Raw genomic sequence first — 20,065 nt, 5'->3', positions numbered from 1 at the left:
ACACAAAAAAATCAACATACTGTTTTGTATTAAAACATTTATCAATCTACTCTGACACCTTCTCTGCGCAAAATAACTGCAGTTTTTTTTTTTTTTTGGTTAATTGATTGATCATTTGGTCTATAAACATCATATGACAGTGAAAAATGCCCATCACAGTTTCCAAGAACCCAAATTAATGTCATCAGAAGTCTTCTTTCGTCCGACTAACAGTCCAAAACCCAAAGATCTTCAGTTTACTGTGAAGTTGAGACAAGGAAAAGCAGCAATTTAAGAAGCTAGAACATTAATGTTATTTGCACGGAAATGACTTATTGGAGTTTTTTTCTGTCTCTCTGTTTCTCCATGTAATTAATCAAAGTGCGACTCCTTAGTTAAAGGAGGTTTATTCCTTCCATGGCACCAGCATACAGACACAAACCTTGATCCATCATAGACTTAAATCTATAAAGGTTTCAGTTTACTACACTGGCTCTGGTATTACATCTATGGACTTTCTTAAGATAATTGTAAAAGTAGCTGGGGGCACATCTTATCTCTCTCCCTTTCTTGTGATTTGGTCGTGATCAGGACATGCTTATCAAAATCTCCAGTTGTTCTCTTTGGAAATCTGTCTGGACTTTTTCATGACAAAAAGACAGTAGAAGTGTGAGACTGTGTGCTGTCTTCAAATGTGAAGCAGGTATTTTCTGGTGTTTAGTTTACAGCCTCATACTGTCCTCCGTCAGTACAGGTGAAAGAAGAAGAAACAAAAGAAGAAATGAATGAAACGAGGCACGAGTCTGTTGTCTGTTCCAGGACTGAAACCTTTGGTGAGGCAGCTTTCAGCTTTTATGCTCCGAGCTGCTGGATCAGTCTCATGAGGATCTGAGAGTAGCTGGAAGTGTAGATATCTTTAAATGTAAACTTAAAACGTACCTCTTGAGCCTGGCTTTTGATTAAGAATGATATTTATACATTATTTATTTTATTTCATTCACTTATGTTATTGTATACATGTTGTAAAATTGTATTTTATATTTTATTATTATCATTATTTAAGGTTTACTATGCAGGATTTGTTGGTTGGTGTTTGTTAACACACAGCATTCAAAATTGGCCCCTCCTCCCCGGCTCAGAGAGAGAGAGAGAGTGCAGCGGTGGTCGAGGGAGCTAGAGAGTGAAGGAAGAGAGCAAGCGAGAACAAAGCCGTGAATCAGAGCAATAAAAAGTTATTTTATGATTCTTTGAAGGTGGTTACGTTCTAAAGCACAAATAAACACGCCCACACCTCCACACAACCCTGCAGGAAGGTGCAGCATTGCCACATTTAGTGTGAATGCAGAGCTTCATCCCGTCAGCAGTGACCTTTCAGCTCAACCCCGGCCTCAGTCAACAGACACACAGACCTGCAGCTCTTTATACATCCATGACACAGAGACAGAGAGCAGAGCGGAGCAGAGGAGAGAGACGGAGACAGCCATGTAACCTGGTCACTGTCCTCACATCCTGTGCTGTTATAGGCTGGGAGCTACACACCCCATGACCAAAGGCTGATACCCAGGAATGTTTCAAACACAGCAAAATAATAAGAAAATAAGAAAATACAGGCAGAGGGCAGAGTCTCTGCAGATACATACACCACCACACATTTCTAGTGGGTTATAAGTGATGATTGAGAGGGATTAATGTTGTAAAAGTCTTTTTTTAGAAAAATACTGCATAGTATAGCTTTAATATTACATTGATTGTATTTTTTAATCTATCTGCATGAGAAGTGCTGTAATAATAAAGTTTGATTGAAAGTTTGAGGTTAAACAGTATTTATTTAATTGAATACAACATGCTCTGGCTGCCAGTGAAGCTGTAAGAAAACGTTGTTGGGGGGGGGGGGGGGGGGGGCTCCCAAATTTGTTCTTACATGAGGAGCTGAAAGGGAACGAGTGTGCCGATACACCAGCAAAAAGCCTGCCTGGAAAATGAGAAGGGAAAGCAGTGGTTAAGAGAAAAAGAATGGAGATATGGCAGAAAAGGTGAAGGAAGACCAGAAAGGAAGGGGACAGAAAATACAAAAGTTAGTCATAACAAAGAACTATAAAGAAATGAACAGAAGGGAGGAAAACATTATAACAAGACTCAGACACAGAATTATACGGCACTTTGGTTGTACTGGGGAAAAGTACTGGCAACAGAATGAGATACTGGGATCTTATGAGGATTTTTACTTTCTTTACTTTCTTAAGTTACACAAGGTTGGTTGGTAGAGTTTAAGAAATGGGGTGAAATGACATGATACTGAACACTCTTGTACAGTAGGTGTCGGTAAGCACCTTAAAGTTGTTTGCGATCCCCCAGTAAACCGAGAGAAAAATAAGAAGTTTGTCCTTCCGTACGTACCGTAGTTGTGGTAAAACATGGCGTCGGACAGTGACAGCGACGAGGATTTTGTGAGTTATGGGACTCCTTTAGAGCCTCTAGAGGAAGGTACAGTATGTTTTTAATAACTCTGTAATTCAGCCGTTTGTTCTTTAATACTTTCCTCGTTGTTTATGTGGCGGGAAATGAGCTGCGACGTCTCCTAACGATGCTAAGCTAACGAGCAGCTAGCAGATGGTTTGTAAACAGACTTCATTCAGAAATCTGTCAGTTTTATATTTAAGTAAATATTATCTGAATGTAAACAACATGTGGCCTGTCAATTAAGATGTTTTAAGAATCGATAGTGTTTGATGTTGAATTCGGCTCACAAGTGATTCACAAAACACGAATTATTTCATTAAAATGTCAAGTTTTCATCTGTCATGCTGCTTCTTCACATTTAACTTTATGTTCACTGTCGGTTTAATGCAGCAAAGAAATGTTGTGAAGGAATGAAGCGATAACAACATGTAATCCAGTTAACTTAGAGATTATATGTTTCTGTTGAGTTTAGTGTCTCAGGTTTATGTACAATTTAACTATTCTTATTTTTTATAGTGTTACCTTTGCCAGTTAGCAAGGAAACAAAATATACCAGATTATTGTATTGAGTCTGGTTCTACATGCTGTAATAAATCATCTGTCGTTAATCAGAATCAGAAACAGGTTTATTGATAAGAAGGTTTACTCAAACAAGGACTTTACTGCGGTGTTGTGGTGCATAACAGTCAAAAATAGAGGGTGAAGTATTAATGTATGTATCCAAGTCACACGTACATTCATGTATCATTGAGTATATTGTTTATGTCCGCTGTAAACATACAGTCTAATAACCGTGTATTGATGTTTCCACTTGAAAAATTAAATAAAAATTGGTCACAAAAAAGAAGGTCAGAGAAAACACAAGAATCTACACAAAGTTACAGAAAAATACCACAAAGACAACAGAGAGGCGATATAATTAACTTATATAGATAAAAATGTACAAGTAATTGTGAAATATCTCAAATAAAGTAAAGATATCAAATATAACCAGAGGAGGAGCAAAGTAAATACAATATTCTCAAGTGTTATGAAACACTTTTGAGTGTAATTAAATATTTCTGTTTTCCTCTACATCAGATGGAAACATTGTAGAGTCGCAGAGATTAGTCGATTAATCGATTAGTTACCAACAATTAAATTAAGAGTCTTTTTTTTTTTTTTTGTCGTGACATTTTTCAAGATAAAAAATGTGCAAATTCTCTAATTCCAGCTTCTTAAGGGGATATACAATAAAATATGGATGGTGTTGTGACAGAATAAGAACTGCAACGATAAGTCGATTAATTGATTATAGTATAGTTGTCAACTATTAAATTAAATGGCAACTCCAAATTCTCTGATTCTGACTGAATATCTTTGAGTCATCTTGGGTTTTTGGAAACATTGATCCACATTTTTCAACATTTTCTGACATTTTATGGACCAAACAACTCAAATAACAATCAATAATGAAAATAATCAATAATGAAATCTATCGTTAGTTACCTCTACTTGTACCACTGTATTTATCTGACAGTTGGTTACTCTACATATCTAATTGTGAATGCAGAAACATATAATCTTATACACATTATGCATCTTTATAGATTAAATTGCCTCCCACCATATCAACCAGGAGATTATTTTCATTAATTATAAATCTGCCTTTTCTCAATTATAAATTAATTGTTCGGTCTTTAGAATAAAAACTAGTGAAAATGACATGATGTTCAGATTGCTTTTATTTTGTTAAACCAACAATCCAAAACCCAAAGATATTAGATTTACTACAATGTAAATGTCAGAAGTTTGACACCAGCTTGAAAACTGACTTACATGATAAATTAATTATTAAATAGTTGGTTAATTTTCTGATTAATCTACTGATTGTTTCAACTCTAATATAGTAACTATAACATTAAAATACTTTTAGTTTGCAGCTAATTCTTCTACTCAAGTCAAATTTTGAATGCAATACTTTGAATTGTGGCACTTCTACTAAAGTAAAGGACGTCATTGTGTAAATGTGGTGTTGTGTTTATGAAACGTGGATGTTTATATTTCTACGTCCGGTGTGTTTTGTTGCAGACGAGCCGCTGAGGAAGCCCGTCCCGCTCCACGAGCAGACGGTGAAGGACGAGAAGGGACGATATAAGAGGTTCCACGGAGCGTTCACTGGAGGCTTTTCAGCCGGTTACTTCAACACCGTCGGCACTAAAGAAGGTCAGTGCTGCTGCGTCTCGACACCTGATTACCAGCTTTTATCAGTTTGTCCAGAATCGGGATCAGTGTGGAAACGGTGTCTGATGTTTCTGCTTCTATCAGACACTCACACATCTAGTTTAGTTCATGTCAAACATCTTTGGCAGCTTCTCACATGGGATTACAAGACTATTTTATAGAAACATGCATCTTCCAGTAACATGTACAGAAGAATGTTGAAAATAAACACAAACAAAAAATGTTCACATGTAATGTTCATGTTTCATATGTGAACTCAGTCTTTGTGCATCATCCATATTTATAAAATCAATGTTTTTATCTTACTAAACAAAGTGTTGTGCAGTTTACAATAAAAAGAACAGTAGAAAACTAAATAGAACTCATTTTCTATTATTCAGACAACACACAGAATAAATCTGCTTTTCTTCTTGTAGATTAACGAACCGTCCAGCTGATCTCAGCTGCTTTTTACACAGATTATTTACAACATCGTTCTCAGTATCACATTCAGTTTTTATCATCCTAAATATGACTTACTTGACTTAATCCTCTTTACCGCGTTGAGGCATCTAGCAGAGCTCTCACTCTCTTCTGGGCCTTTGCTTCTTGCCAACTCACTCCGATGTTCTTCACGTCTTGGAGTTGTGGAACGTCTCCAGATGTTTCTCAGCCTACCGGCTTTCCTCTTCCCCTGCGGGTTGTAATCCAGGGCCTGTCTAGTGATGTTGTTTGATGCCCTATCCAGTTCCACTTTCTCCTTTTGATGGTGGTAGCTATACTTTCCTGGTTCGTTCTCCTCCGCAGCTCCTCATTTGTGGTTTTGACAGTTTGAGGATGTAGCGCAGGCGTTTGTTTGTTAACAAACACTCGGATCTTGCTCGTGAGGCCCTCGGTAGTCTTCCACGTTTCGGAGCCATAGAGCAGGACAGTCTTCACGCTGGTGTTGAAGATCCGTAGCTTGATGTTGTTGGAGAGTATCTTGAATGCTACCTGTGCTTTGCTGATGCGTGCCTCAATGTCCATCCTAAATATACACACATAATTGTATAGGAGGTTATTTTTTGTGATCAGTAAGTTATTGTATAAAGACGTAACACAAATCACACAGGTCAGCTTCATTCAGCAGCTGAACTATATTACTCAAACCTTTGCCCTCCAAGCTCTGGTTCTTTTGGAATAAACTACGTCTGCATGTTCAGCAGGATCTTTTCTCTCCTGTCTCACTGGTTCTGTGATCAGTAGATCAGACCTCAGGACTCCACGATGCAGAAACAAGGAATGTGATGATAAAAATGGAATCAAATGTAAAATGCGGAATATTGTGGAATTTGCCAAAATGTGGATGTAATTTATAAAAATCAGGGTTTTGCAGACCATTATAAGCATTTCATCACAGTGCTTAGACAGACAGACAACTTTATTTATCCTGAAAGGCAGTTCAGTTTGGCAGCGTGTCCCAGACCACGAGTAAGAAGAGACAGTCACTACACATGTTCTATAATAAATAGATGCATAATAAATAAGTAAAATCCCAACAATAACAGGCCCCGTGATGTGTAGTTAAGACAAATAAAAACTCCAAGAGTATGAAAATATTATTCATTCCTATCAAGGTTTAACAGCCTGTAAAGCGCCGGCCTGAAGGCGTTAGAATGATGTGGGAGGACAGGAAGTGGTCTGGTTGGGAGTGTTTTAAGCTGAATGAACAGAATAAAAAGCGTTTTGGTGTCTGTCTGTGTGTCTGAGGGTTTATAGCTGGTTAGTAGCTTCACTCTGACTTTGAACAAATAACTGTTCAAATCCTTCACTATAAACCTGTTTTGTGTTATTTGTGATTATTATCTGTTGTGATCACTTCAGGCCACAGTGTTTATATATCAGTTTACTCCTTCATGCTAATATCTGACTGTGTTAAAGCACTTTTTTGATTAAACAATAGTTTAATGTGTTGAATCGTTACAAATGCTTTGATATATAATCATTTCATTCATTATATGATTTTGATTACTTTCTTATTGAATTGTATTGATCCGCCACCTGATTAGAGACTCTTTCTGATGACAAAATGTGCTTCAATGCTTCAACACAGAATTCAGGAGAATTAAAACAGAAAACATGAAATTTAGGAAAAAATGAAACAGAATCTGGAAGAAATTAAAGCAGATTTCAGGCTCTATCCCGACTCTGCTCTGGTGATATGATCTCTGGTTTGTCGTTATATTAACATTATTACCTGTGTATGTAACTCTGGCTGATCTAAACTCTACAGACAGAACAGTTGTGAAATACGATGATGTTCACTAGAAACCATAAAACATTTCCAGCTGATACCAAAAGTGACAAAAGTAATAATTTAACAAACATCAGTCTCCTGATCACATCAAATATCCTGTGAACTTGTGTTGTCTTGTCTTCAGGGTGGAATCCGTCAACCTTTGTGTCGTCACGGCAACAGAAAGCTGACAAACGTCATGCCAGACCAGAAGATTTCATGGACGAGGAGGTACGACTGTGCTGAGAGTTTACGCCCAGTTTGTTTCTGTCATATAATCATGTTTTATACATTTCAGACTTTTGCCTTGATGACGACATTCCAGTCAGAGAAATAAGACAAAAGTTTCTTGAAAAATAATACTCAAAAATGAATGAAAGAGAATTATAATTAGACTTTTAAAGATGTTTCTTTGTTTCTTGACCCAAACAAAACAATCACAGCTGTTCATTTGTTCAGCAGAGGAAATGTTTGTCTCTAAAGGTTATAAACAGATTATTGGTGTGAGAGCAGTTCAGAGGGCTAAAATGATTTAAAGGAAGCAAATAAATTAATCAATATTAATATGTGAATAAACAGGAAATCAAAAATAGATGTGATAGATTAGAGCTGCAATGATTTAGGGCAATTAATTGATAAGTTGTTAACTAATAAATCAATCAGCAACTATTTTGATGATTGATTAATTATTTTGAGTCTAAATTCTCTGATTCAGCTTCTTCAACGTGAATATTTTAGTCTTTCTGACAGTAAACTGAACGTCTTTGTGGACAAAACAAGACATTTGAGGACGTCGTCTTTAAGAAACACCGATCGACATGTTTCAGTATTTTCTGATCATTTTTCTAATCGATAATGAAAATCATTGATAGTTGCAGCTGTAACTAAAATCATTTCTGTTCTATTTTGATAATTCAGATTAAAAGCTCATAACTTCTGCATCTCACATGTTTATTATTGAGGACAAACAGATTACTGTAATAATAGTTAAATTACATTAATGTGAGTTTATATGATGTGCAGGGCTGCAAATAACGATTCATTTCATCATCCATTAATCTGCAGAGTAGTTTTTTTATGAATTGATTCAATCTTAGTGTAAAATAGTGAAAAATGTCTTTAATGACCAAAACCCAAAGATGTTTAATGTACAAGGATATAAAACAGAGACAAGCAGAAAATCATCACACTGGAGACACTTGACAGAGAAATGCCAATAAATCTTTCTGATTATTGCGACCTGCTTTGCAGCTGCAGCTCAAATGACGTATGTGGAATATTTTTCTTTTGGCCAAAAGAAAGCTGCTTATTAGGGCCAGAAATCAGAGGACTGTGTTGTTTTCTCGTCAGGACTTCGGCGAGCACGGCATCGCTCCCAGAGAGATCAGCACCAGCCAGGAATTCTCATCCAGCCGCAGAGACGAGGCCAGAGAGAAGGCGAGAGCGGTGAACGCTCAGGCCGCTCTGATCCCCGGAGACACTCTGCTGGAGGAGCTGATCTCACCCGCCAGGTACCCCGAGACTCACCTCATCCTGCTGAAAGCTTCTCTCGTTAGTAGAAACATTTAAAAGACCACAGATGATGTTTCAGACAAAAAAAACCTGCATCAGAACCTGTGATGATTGAAGGCTTGTTCATTAAAACGTGTGTGTGCTGGAATTAATCTGGTATTTAGAGGATTTTAATAAAATGTGTTCATTCTGTTTTTCAAAGGTAAATAACTAGTGATGTTAATGTTGATTGTTGATAATAAACAGTTTCCCTCCCGACATGAGCAGCCGGCGGTGTCCAGAATCTTCTTTGGGGAGTAAAAACTTTTACCTGCTCAGCTATCGGAGAGTTTGTACCATCATTTAATGTCTCCAACGCTGGATAAAAACGTCTTTCTGAATGAGGAAATGTAAACGTGTGTTGTTTATGTCTCTCAGGACGTCCATCGGGGTGGAGCTGCTGAAGAGGATGGGCTGGAAGGAAGGTCAAGGCGTCGGGCCTCGTGTGAAGAGGAAAGCTCGCCGACAGCAGACGGGTACGTTTCCACCAGGTTAACAGACTCCTTTACTGTCCCAGACGATCATCTCACTACTGTAACATCAGACTGACGAGGGACAGTTGTTAAGAGATGTCGTCTTTTTTATTCCACACGTTCTTCTTCTTTGTCCAAACCTGGTGCCTACATTACCCACAATGCATGAGGAGCTACAGAGGTCTGCTAACCTCACTTCTTTCTAACTCCACATCCCTAGATTTTTCTACTTACTGACTCAGGTGATGTCATCAGTGACATCATCAAAAGGCTTTATACTACATACTACACACAGGAAACAGCTGGAAACATCGTGAGGTGGAAAATACCTGCAGTTCAGCTTTAAATGGACGCTCTCTTGTAGACTGAAAGGACATTGTGGAGAGTTTGTTTTGACAGAAAACAGCAGCTGTGGTCACTTTGATTTATCTGTTATTTAACCTGCAGTGTTGAACTTTTACATATAAATGAACGTCTGTTACATTCGAGCCAGATGAGTTCACACACGTCTCTGTAGTTCACAGGATACAGAGTTTTTATTCTGCTGTCAGGTTTGACTCATACTGAGCTTTATGGGCAGAACATGCGCCAAGCAGCTAACTTCCGGTTAGCTCTTTGCTAACTTGAATGGGGACAAAATAATTAAATCCTGCAGCTCTTCTAGACTTTCCAAATGTTATCGGACCAAATGGATGAAATGAGTCATTTTGCAGCAGTTGTGTGAGGCTCAAAACAATTTATCCACAGTTTACAGTCGGCTACGACGGAGGCTGTGACGTAAGCACGTGATAACGGTGTTTTTGTAATTACACTCACCGCCAGAAGGGGGAGACAGAAGTCCCGCGCTGCAGCTTTAATTCCAGTTGTGACAAGTTTTTGTATCAGAATAAAAGTAAATTTAAGTAAAAACACAGATTCTGTCTCAGTCCGTCTGAATGAATCAGGTGATCAGCTGTTTTCTGTTTTCATAATGAACTAATGATGATTTGTTGATTATTTACTGATAAATAGCAGCTTCTAAGATAAATATGTAATTTGGTGTTTCATCCAGCTGTTTTATCTTTTGTTCAGCTTTTTCCTTTCCTCTTTATTTATTGATTTAAAGTGTCATTAATTGATCCTGTGTTTTTATTTGTATTGTGAGTGTGTTATGATTTTGTAATATATGAATGTTTTAAGATAAAGACCGGTTAACTACAGGACGTCTTTATTGGTGTTTTTTGTAAACTGACAGATGGAGGAAGCAGAGTTTACGGCTGCGCGCTGCCTCCTGCTGGCTCGGAGGACTCAGAGGTGAGTGATTGATTGATTATTGTGGTTGTTCGAGGGGCTTTTAGGGGAAAACTTGTTTTTATAGACTGATCTGATACGAGAAGAATCTCTTTCACAGCGTTTATTTTTTCTTTTACATGTTGTTTTTTGATATAATGGCAGCTGGCTGTAGCTTCATATTTAGTGTACAGACACATGAGAGCAGAATTGATCATCTCATCTAAATCTCAGCAAGACAGAATTTCCCAGAATGTCGAACTTCCCTTTAAGCCAACGGGAGGAGGCGGAGTCAGGTGACCTTTCAACTTCCTGGGTGGATTGTTTTTGTTGTCATGCTGTACAGATGTTATAAACAGCTGCTGAGATCAGATTACAGATTATTAACGTGCATTTTCAGACACAGATCACATGTTAGTGTGAGATTAAATACTCAGTCTAAACTACTTTATTTATTACGCGACTTAACCAACAAACAAAGTAGACTCAACTAGAGTGACAATGTTGTTTAATGACACACAGTTATCACAATTAGAAGAATCACTGGTGGAGACTAACTGGTAGAAATGAAGATTAAAATAAAAAAGGCTGCAAAACACACAACACAGTCTGTTAATTTCAGTCACTGCCAACATGTCTCGTTACATTTTACCCATAAAGTAAAATAAATATCAGTACGTGGATGTTTTGCAGGATTACTTGCAGAGTTCTGTTTCAGAATCATGTCAAAGCTGCTTCCTGGGAACTTTAATATTTCCTTGTTTCTTTCTCTTTGTCCATCAGGAGGATGACGATGAGGAGTTTGCTCCAGAGAACGTGACCTTTGCCCCCAAAGATGTGACTCCAGTGGACTTCAACCCCAGGCTGGGGGTTCAGGGTCTGGGGTACCGCGGTCTGGACCCGGGCCTGGCTCTGCTGGGCCGAGGAGCCCCCGAACACATCGACCTGTTCAACCCGCAGTCCGACACGAGGAGCCGGCTGTTTGGAGACGCTCAGAGGGGCTCGCGGCGCGGCGGCGTGGCCGGACAGGTGGGATCTCTGATGTCTGGATCTTTATTTTGGAGAAAGAGGATCTTACTCTAAATGCTGATGGTGACCTTTGACCCGCAGGCGTTCGGAGTGGGGGCGCTGGAGGATGATGATGATGAAGATGTGTACCACAGAGACTCCATGTCCAGATACGACACGGTGCTGGGAGGAGAAGAGCCCGGAGACGGTCTGTACGGCTGGACGGCGCCGCAGCAGTACACCAAGAAAAGAGGTAACAGAGCCTGCAGAGTTTGTGGGTTTCATTAATATTTAATTATTTATAAGTTTCTATGAAGCTTTTTGTTTATTATAATGTTCTCATGGACTTGACAAGGCTTTATTTTTAAAATAACAGCATAAAAGCAGAATGTTAGTGAGATATTTGACTTTTTTCTTAAATATCGAAACTATATATTCAAATTAAAGGGAAACTTCGGTATTTTTCAACCTGGACCCTATTTTCCCATCTTATTGTGTCTAATTGACTAATATGCACAACAGTTTTTGAAACTGGTCCAGTATTGATCTCTTCAGCCAGCAGCAGAGAAACGGGCTGCAATGTAATCCTTTGGGGCAATTGTACGTCCACTAAAAGTGTTTTTGCTGCTGATTATTATCGGATTATTATAAGTGTCTGACAACATTATGGAAAGGACCATACAGAGAAATAAAACATGTTTTACCGAAGTCTCATTCTGAAATCTTACGAGAGATTTCACAGAGAAACACCATAAATCACAGGTCCTGACTTCTAAACTACATGAAATCAAAGTCAGATAAGTGTCGACTGACTTGAAAATCTACAAAAAAGATGTAAACGAGTTAACGTAAACACATACAGTATAAAAGAAGACACATATATATAAAGTATGTTTCTGTGTGTCTTGTTTTATCTTTTCACTCTGCTATTTGCACTTTATTTGCTGCATTCACACTCTACACTTTACAACAGATGCTGTGTGTTTGTTCTGGAACCTGAAACAAACATTTTTGATTTCAGCTGAACTTTTCTAGTTGGAATCATTTTAGATTTTTTTAGCCTGAGTTTGAAAAGCTGCTTTATAACTGATTCTGAATTGTTGAATATTGGAGCAGCTGGAACACTAGTTTACAGTAAAATCAGTAATAAAAAGTGTTGGAAACAATAATTCAGACTTATTTTTTCTCCTTTTTTTCCAGATAAAAGTAAAGATGCGTCGTACCTCGGCAAAATCCTGGAGGGATTCACTCTGGCGCAGAAACCAGTGGAGGAGAAAACGGTGAGCAGCTTTGGACTCCTGATGATGTGTCGCTCTCTGTATCTGAGAAAACCGTCAGTAATATCTCTGTGTCTCTCTGCAGATCTTCCCTCCGCCCTCTCTGCCCCGTGACTATCGTCCTGTCCATCGTTTCCGTCCATCAGTCGATGTTTCGGCTCTTTCCGGTGTCAGTCCCGCGCTGGCCGAGGCTCTGAGGGCCTCCAGGGGCCACATGGTGAAGGAGGAGCCCCAACAAGGAGGACGCCACCAGCTGGACTCCGGCCAGAGGAGGGCGCTGCTGGGGGAGGACACACTGCAAGGTACCAAAAGAATCTGTTATCGACGGTTTGAAGTGCTGCTGCTGCCCCCTACAGGCTGCAGTGCTCAGTGTTTCCTTCTTCCTCCTGTTTCCTGTTCAGGTCCCAGTTCAGTCATGGAGCTGCTGAGGCCCGAAGACAGAGAGCGACTGTTCAACCTCCGCAACTCCTCCAACCCGCCCTCCATTAAAACCACCACCCCGGACTCCCATGATGCCTTGCGGCCAGTAGGGGCATCTGCTCTAAGTGGCGCAGCCTCCTCCTCTTCCTCCTCCTCCTCATCAGGCCTCCAGCAGCAGCAGGAGGCTCTGGCAGCCTGGAGAGGCCAAACCTCCGCACAGACCTTCAGACCGTTTGAGAAGAACCCCAGCAAGCAGGCGCGCTACGAGCTCTACCTGAACCGCCTGAAACAGGGAGACAAAGGTGGGAGGCTCTGTCCTACATGTCCCATCATGCACTGCAGGCAGCCTAAACCTGGAGTCAAACATAAACCTGTTTTCTGTCTCTCTCAGACGCTCTGGAGCAGAGTCTGGACTCGGGGATGACGGAGTGGGAGCGCAGCAGGGAGAGGGAGGAGTTTGTCCGAGCCTCCATCTTGTACCGACCCACCTCCTCCTCGCTCTCCTCCCGCTTCACCCGAGCCAAAAACCAGGAGGACGACGACGCGGTGGAGGTCAGCCGCGACGAGGAGGTAGGACGCAACAACACACCCCAACCAACCGTAGACATCACTATCTCTAAATGCTAACAGTGTGTAATTTATTGGTTTTCGGTAAACAATTTGAGTTCTGAGACACTTTAGAAACCAGATTTTGAATCAAACGTTTGCAGGAGTTATTCAGCTTGTTGGTAAATCTGTGTTGATGTTTGTTTTGTCGTCAGGGCGACGTAGACGACAAACACGCCGCCGTCAAGATGAAGATGTTTGGGAAACTGACCAGAGAAACGTTTGAGTGGCATCCTGACAAACTGCTCTGCAAGAGGTTCAACGTCCCCGACCCCTACCCCGGGTACCACACACACACACACACACACACACACACACACACACACACACACACACACACACACACACACTTCAGTATTTACCTGAGCTGATGGAAAAGGTCTCCAGCTGTGTTTCACCTGTAACTAAATGTGATTGGTCCTGCAGGTCAGGTATGGTGGGGATGCCAAAGGTGAAGAGAGACAAGTTTTCAGTCTTCAACTTCCTGACTGTGACGGAGAGCCGAGAGCCAACAGGTACGTTCAGTCGCCTCCAGGCTCGCAGAGCAACACACACTCTTACATGTTTACACTTCTGCTTTATACAAAACGAACAATAAAAAGATACAGGAACAAAATCTAAGATTAAAGCATATAAAACATGATGCCGTATTAAAATGTAAATATGATTGTAACACCAACGAATAGAAATGAGTTTTAATTACAGATTTAAATGGATAAATGCTCTATATAAATACAGTCTATTAACTGGTAGTTAATGACATTCAGATACAGATATTTTGTGTGCAGCTCTTCACACACATTTACAGCCACTTCTGGTCTTGTTGTTAAAACTAGTTTGTAGAGTCTGAAGCCTGCTCTCTTAACTCTTAACATTGAATAAAGGCAAAACTGCCAAAAACCATCTTGGTAAATGGCAAATTGTAAATAGCAAAAAGGTAAAGTGTCAGAAGGAAAACACAACTTACTGTTTTTGTTCTTCCCTTTTACATTCTCTGAAGTTCAGTGTTTCTGTGTACTGCAGCTAGTTACAGTTTCAGCTTTTCAATTTGAGCTTTGAAATGTACATTTTAAGCTTTTCTTGTACTCAGCTTAAGTTTTCTTTTTCACTTGATTTTCAAATTGTCATTAACAAGATATTTATTTGTCATGTCAATATTTCTCTTTAGCATACAAGTAAGACATAATGATTCATAGTCTTATTAGTCTCTTCATATTCTCGTACTTCAGCTCCTCCAAAGCCTCCAGAATCCAGCCGGAGGTCTCGGTGGGACGTTTCAGACCAGAAGGAGGAGAAGAAGAAGAAGAATGACCCGCTAAGTGAGCTGCTCAGCGCTGCACGAAACCAAACGTCTGAGACCAAACCGGACCAAACCTCCGTACCTGCTTTACCTGCTTTACCTGCTTTACCTGCCTCCACCAGCACCAACAATCAAACTGCAGACATCAAAACTGAGGTAAAAGACTGAGAAACCTAAAGAGTTCATCCTCTGTGGAGCAGGAGTGTGATCTGGAAATTTAATGGAAATCGGAACCTGTGTTCTCTTTATACAGACAAAATCAGTGGATCAAGCAAACTCTGAGAAGAAGAAAGGAGATGAAGAGGAGGAGGAGGAAGAGGAGGAGAGCAGGCCTCCCATGGATCTGTTCAAGGCCATCTTTGCCAGCTCCTCCGATGAGAAGTCCTCCTCTTCCTCAGAGGGAGAGAGCGAGGATGAGGATGAAAAGGATGTAAAGGAGGATCAGGCGAAAGTCGAGTCGCAGCCACTGAACCTGTTTAACATCACCTCCACCTCCACCGTCACATCTTCCTCACTCTCTTCCTCCGCCGCCACCGTCACATCTTCCTCACTCTCTTCCTCCACCACCACATCCAGCCAGCAGACGGGTAAGAACAGACAAAACATCACATTCCTCCACACAGACACAGAAATATGCATAAAGTACAGAAAGACAGTTTTAGGTCTTTTTCTCTATGAGAACTAAACAATCTATAACTTGAACTTTAAAGAACCTGTAAGGCTTCGGTTCTTAGTTCTGCCTTCTTTTCCACTTGTTTTTACAGATCCAGGTGATTTTAGATAAAACTCACCAGGCCTCATATAAGTCTTCCTAAACCTCTCTGTCTTCTTTGTGAGTGTTCCAAGTCAGATTAAATAGTTTTTGTCTCCTACAGCAACATATCTGCTCTGTAAATCACCTGTCCTGCGTTCTCCTATCAGAAAAAACAGAAGCCAAAAGAGAGAAATTTATATTTTAAATTCTTTGGTTTCATGATGGCGCCCTCTAGTTTGACATTATTTTGATTACATACCGTTCCATCATCATCTTATGTAGCTCGAGTCCTTATTTCCATACAGCAAATCAAATCTTTGCATCAGCAGAGCAGACGGTCGCACTGAGCCTGATTGCATCCTGCTACACAACACAACATTATCTAACTTACAAACATGAACATATGTCTTGTTCTGCAGATTAGCTTGTTGAATGAGCCACCAAACAAACATTCACTGCTGAAAAGTGCACTGCTTACGGCTGTCAATCAAACATAGACGCCGACACGCCTCCCCAGCCGACTGAGACAAAAAAGGAACATATCTTAAATTTTCCAAAGACCTTTTTTCTTCATTTTAATGATACAAGACTATTATTATACCACAATACATTAAAAACTTTGATTAAATGTGATTTCAGTTAGACTTTAACTGTGCAAACTTGTGAAGGTTCCTGAGATTTCATCATTATTATAAGTCACACCGCTAAAATGTCCATATAAAGCGACCTGTTCCACTCTGATGTGAGTGAGTTTCATTCACAAAAATATTCCCGAAGAGTCTGAGGTGTCTACTATCAGAAATCAGCAGACACATTTATCAGTGTCAGCAGTCGTATTAGAGGAGCTGAAACTATTAGAAAATATGAATCCATCCATCCTAATATGAGAGACGTCATGTGACATGATAGAGATATTACAGCCTACAGTAGCTGATGTTACACTGTCAGCTGCAACACAACATGATGCTGCACAGAGAGCTGCAGATGTTTACAGCTGCTGACAGAAACATCTGCACATCAGGAAACTGGCAGCCAGAATGATGATTATATGATAAACATAATTTAAGTTTATGTTAGTTTTGTATTTTACTTGATCATATTTAAACTCTATTCATTCAGATTATGACACTGAGATTTCAGGTCAAGTCAGTGTTTTTCCTCCTGTGGAGGAAGTTGAACTGTCTTTTCATGACTCGTACGACAGCTCTGAACTCATAAATTTCATCCATTTCTCAGAGAAGTTCTAACTGAATGTCTCAAATCTTTAATCATTTTTGCATGATCTAAATCATTCTCGCATGAGGCCCGGTGAAGAAGCCCGACAGGGACAAATCTGCTTCTAACTTTCTGTTTTCATGTTGTTTCTTTCAAAGCGGTGGTTCCCGGTCAGACCTCGACGCAGGAAGAGGAGGAGTTTGGTCCGAAGCTGCCGCCTCCTTCAGCTGCTCTCAGTGAGTCCTCAACCACCAGACTGCAGCTTTCACTCCAAACAAACACAACAGCAGCTCAGTTTCAATAGAAACAATGGAGGTCTACAGCACAGAGGAATAAGATATATCAGGCTTTGACACACAAACGGTACTCGTTAATAGATCACTTCATTGTGGAAAACTACCAGCGTTCAAAAACGTGGATTCATTTAGAAAACAGAAAAGAAAGAACAGCTTCCAGCCAGTCCAGGATTCTTTCTCTCTGCATGTTAGTGTTGTGTGTTTTTACCTGTTAAATTTTACCTGTTGTTCCCTGTTCAGTCAGAGGAGGAGCCACCTCCGTCTGCCCCCCCAGCAAGGAGGAGAAACCCAGAAAGAGGAGTAAAGAGAAAAAGCACAAGAACAAGAAGCAGCACAAACACAAGAAGGACAAGAAGGTAGAAAAATAAAATTTGTTCCCTGTCCAACAGAACTGCAGGTCTGCTTCTCCTCTGACTTCATGTTCATTGTTTCCCCAGAAGAAGAAACATAAGAAGCACAAACACAAAGGGAAGCAGCAGAAGAAGAGTAAGAAGGAGACGTCAGACAGCAGCTCGGAGGACAGTGAAGAGGACAGTGACGGTGAAGCTGGACAGGTGTCTACAGATGAGCTGCTGAAAAGGTCAGAGGTCACAGAGAGTCAGTTTATAAAGCTTAAAGTAATATCAAACTGACAACAGATGGATTTCATTTTGTCATCAAGTGGCTCACAGAATTAATTAGTGACAGTTGATATGAGCTGCAGCCCAACACGGGGCAATGAGAAGCTGCTAGATGAAGCTTTTCTACTCTCAGCTTTGATCAGAAGAAGGAGAGAAGAGAGATGTAGAGATAATATTATGTAGTATCATATAATATATGTTTATGTGTCAGATTTTGTGTTTACAGCTTGCTTTTACAGTTAAGAATCTTATCAAATATTCACTGCCAACCTTCACAGTACCTGACAGTCTTTAGTTTGTAATTAGAATGTTGTTTTTCTTGTTTGATGTCTTTAATGTCTTACGTCAGGGGTCAGAAGTTAGTTTTAACCATGGGCCAGTTTTTTCAGGATATTTCATTGGGTTGCTGTTAACTGGTGCAGTGGAAACTCAGGACTATATGTTTTGTTTATTTCTTTTAGTTCATTTAAGACAGATTTATAACTCTGTTAATGACTGTATCTGAGGGGGAAAATGGCATCAATAGGCCATTTCTGTTTGACTACCAATCATTGTTTACCAGTCAAACAATGTTTGGCAGTTCCTATTCTGGTCACACAGGTTAAAGTTGTAGATTTCACACATTAACCTTTAATTTCTGGTAGGGTTATTAGACTTCATTTCAGCCCCATTCACTGTTCAAATAGCAGGGCATAACCATGGTTTTAATGCCTCTCCTGGTGTGGACAGGATTAGATGTAACATGGTCATATTACAATAATTTGGATTTGCAGGAGTCTTGTGTCAATTTTGTTATCTACACTAGATTTATGAAAAATTATGTAAAAGTTTTGAGGTAAACTATGAAAGTCAAAACTTACATCAGGGGGCCAAATATGTTTGCTGCATGGCCAGATTTGGCCCATGGACCGCTGTTTGCCCACCACTGTCTTACGTGTTCTGTCTAACCTGTCTGTCTCTCTGACCTACCTGTGTTTCTGTCTCTCTCTCCTTCCAGACTGAAGAGCATCCGATCACATCAGACCTGGTGAATCAGCAGGAAGTGTGTCCTCTGTGAGGACGACCAGTGAAAACGCATCAGAGTTGACCTCTAAATTCATTTTAGATAACAGATCACCTGTTGTTCTTGTTTGGAATAATAAAATGTTTATCAAATGATGTTTACATTTTTGTTTTTTTTTAATTGTTGATGCCTTTTAGAGGTTTAATGTTCAGTTTCAACTTTATCAGGTAAATCAAGGAGGAGGAAGTTGGGAGGAAAAACCAACAGAGCTGACTGTTGGACGGGCTTTTTTGTCTCAACAACAGTCCAAATTAACATAAAGATTTTTAGGGCTGCAGGGATTATTTTCATTATTGATGAATATGTTTCTCAATTAATCGATTATTTGTTTGGTCCATAAAATGTTAGAAAATGGTGAATGGTGCTTCCTAAACTCCATGGTGACGGCCTCAAATGTCTTGTTTTGTCCACAACTCAAAGATATTCAGTTTATTGTCAGAAAAGAAAGAAACTAGAAAATATTCATATTTTAAAAAAACTGCTTAAACTCCTTAAATTGACTCGAAACAATTAATTGATTATGAAAAGAGTTGGCAATGTATTTAATAGTTGACAACTAATCAATTAATCAACTTATTGTTGCAGCTCTGAAGATATTTACAATAAAAGACAAAATAAAAATTTAAAAAGCAGTATTGACCCTCAGTGTGACAAAATTAGTCACTAATCAGCATAGGTGGAAGAAGTATTCAGATCCTTTACTGCAGTAAAAGTACCAATATAGCAATGTAAAAATACTCCATTACAAGTAAAAGTCCTGCATGAAAAATCCTCCTACAGTAAAAGTACTATGAGCTTGATGTAGTTAAAGTATTGCAGTAAAAGTACATAACTATTATGAGCTTGATGTAGTTAAAGTATTGCAGTAAAAGTAGTGGTTTGGTCCCTCTGACTGATATATTATTATATATGACATCATTAGATTATTAATAGTGAAGCATCAGTGTTAGAGCAGCATGTTACTGTTGTAGCTGCTGGAGGTGGAGCTAGTTTCAACTACTTTATATACAGTTAGCTAGTTTAGTCCAGTGGTTCCCAACCTAGGGGTCGGGCCCCTCCAAAGGGTCAGCAGATAAATCTGAGGGGTCGTGAGATGATTAATGGGAGAGGAAAGAAGAAAAAACAAAATTCTGATACACAAATCTGTTTTCAGTTTTTGGACTTTTTCTCTTATTTTTGATTTTTGCTGAAATATTGGATCATTTGAACATTTATTGAAATGAAAGCATGTGAGAAGTTTAGAGGGAAAAATCGCTATTTGGTGGAGCTGTTAACAACTCATAGACATGTGAAATGT

The 20,065-nt window shown here is 39.6% G+C and overlaps 3 protein-coding genes across 4 annotated transcripts in view; 2 read left to right on the top strand and 1 right to left on the bottom strand.

Annotated features, from left to right (window-relative positions):
- The window catches only part of LOC122986896 (NLR family CARD domain-containing protein 3-like), a 1,497,050-nt gene that overhangs the window by 534,849 nt on the left and 942,136 nt on the right, over window positions 1-20,065 (top strand). The gene's annotated exons all lie outside the window — the stretch shown is intronic.
- Window positions 1-20,065, bottom strand: part of LOC122986857 (NLR family CARD domain-containing protein 3-like) — a 934,102-nt gene that overhangs the window by 902,936 nt on the left and 11,101 nt on the right. The window lies entirely within an intron of this gene.
- Window positions 2,357-18,862, top strand: gpatch1 (G patch domain containing 1). Of its 2 annotated transcripts, none has more exons than XM_044358513.1 (20): window positions 2,357-2,463; window positions 4,510-4,644; window positions 7,062-7,147; window positions 8,267-8,427; window positions 8,846-8,943; window positions 10,175-10,233; window positions 10,993-11,238; window positions 11,320-11,470; window positions 12,418-12,497; window positions 12,580-12,796; window positions 12,896-13,216; window positions 13,306-13,484; window positions 13,676-13,803; window positions 13,947-14,035; window positions 14,750-14,976; window positions 15,074-15,407; window positions 16,948-17,025; window positions 17,326-17,441; window positions 17,526-17,665; window positions 18,703-18,862. In XM_044358513.1, the coding sequence occupies exons 1-20, from the start codon at window positions 2,394-2,396 to the stop codon at window positions 18,734-18,736; spliced, it is 2,949 nt and encodes a 982-aa protein (XP_044214448.1). In that variant the 5' UTR covers window positions 2,357-2,393; the 3' UTR covers window positions 18,737-18,862. The 2 variants fall into 2 exon arrangements, with proteins under 2 accessions (XP_044214448.1, XP_044214439.1); XM_044358504.1 differs by having other exon boundaries at window positions 17,523-17,665.

Source organism: Thunnus albacares, chromosome 1 (genome assembly GCF_914725855.1).
Source record: "Thunnus albacares chromosome 1, fThuAlb1.1, whole genome shotgun sequence".
Classification (NCBI taxonomy): Eukaryota; Metazoa; Chordata; class Actinopteri; order Scombriformes; family Scombridae; genus Thunnus; species Thunnus albacares.
This window is presented reverse-complemented; position numbering and strand designations above follow the sequence as displayed.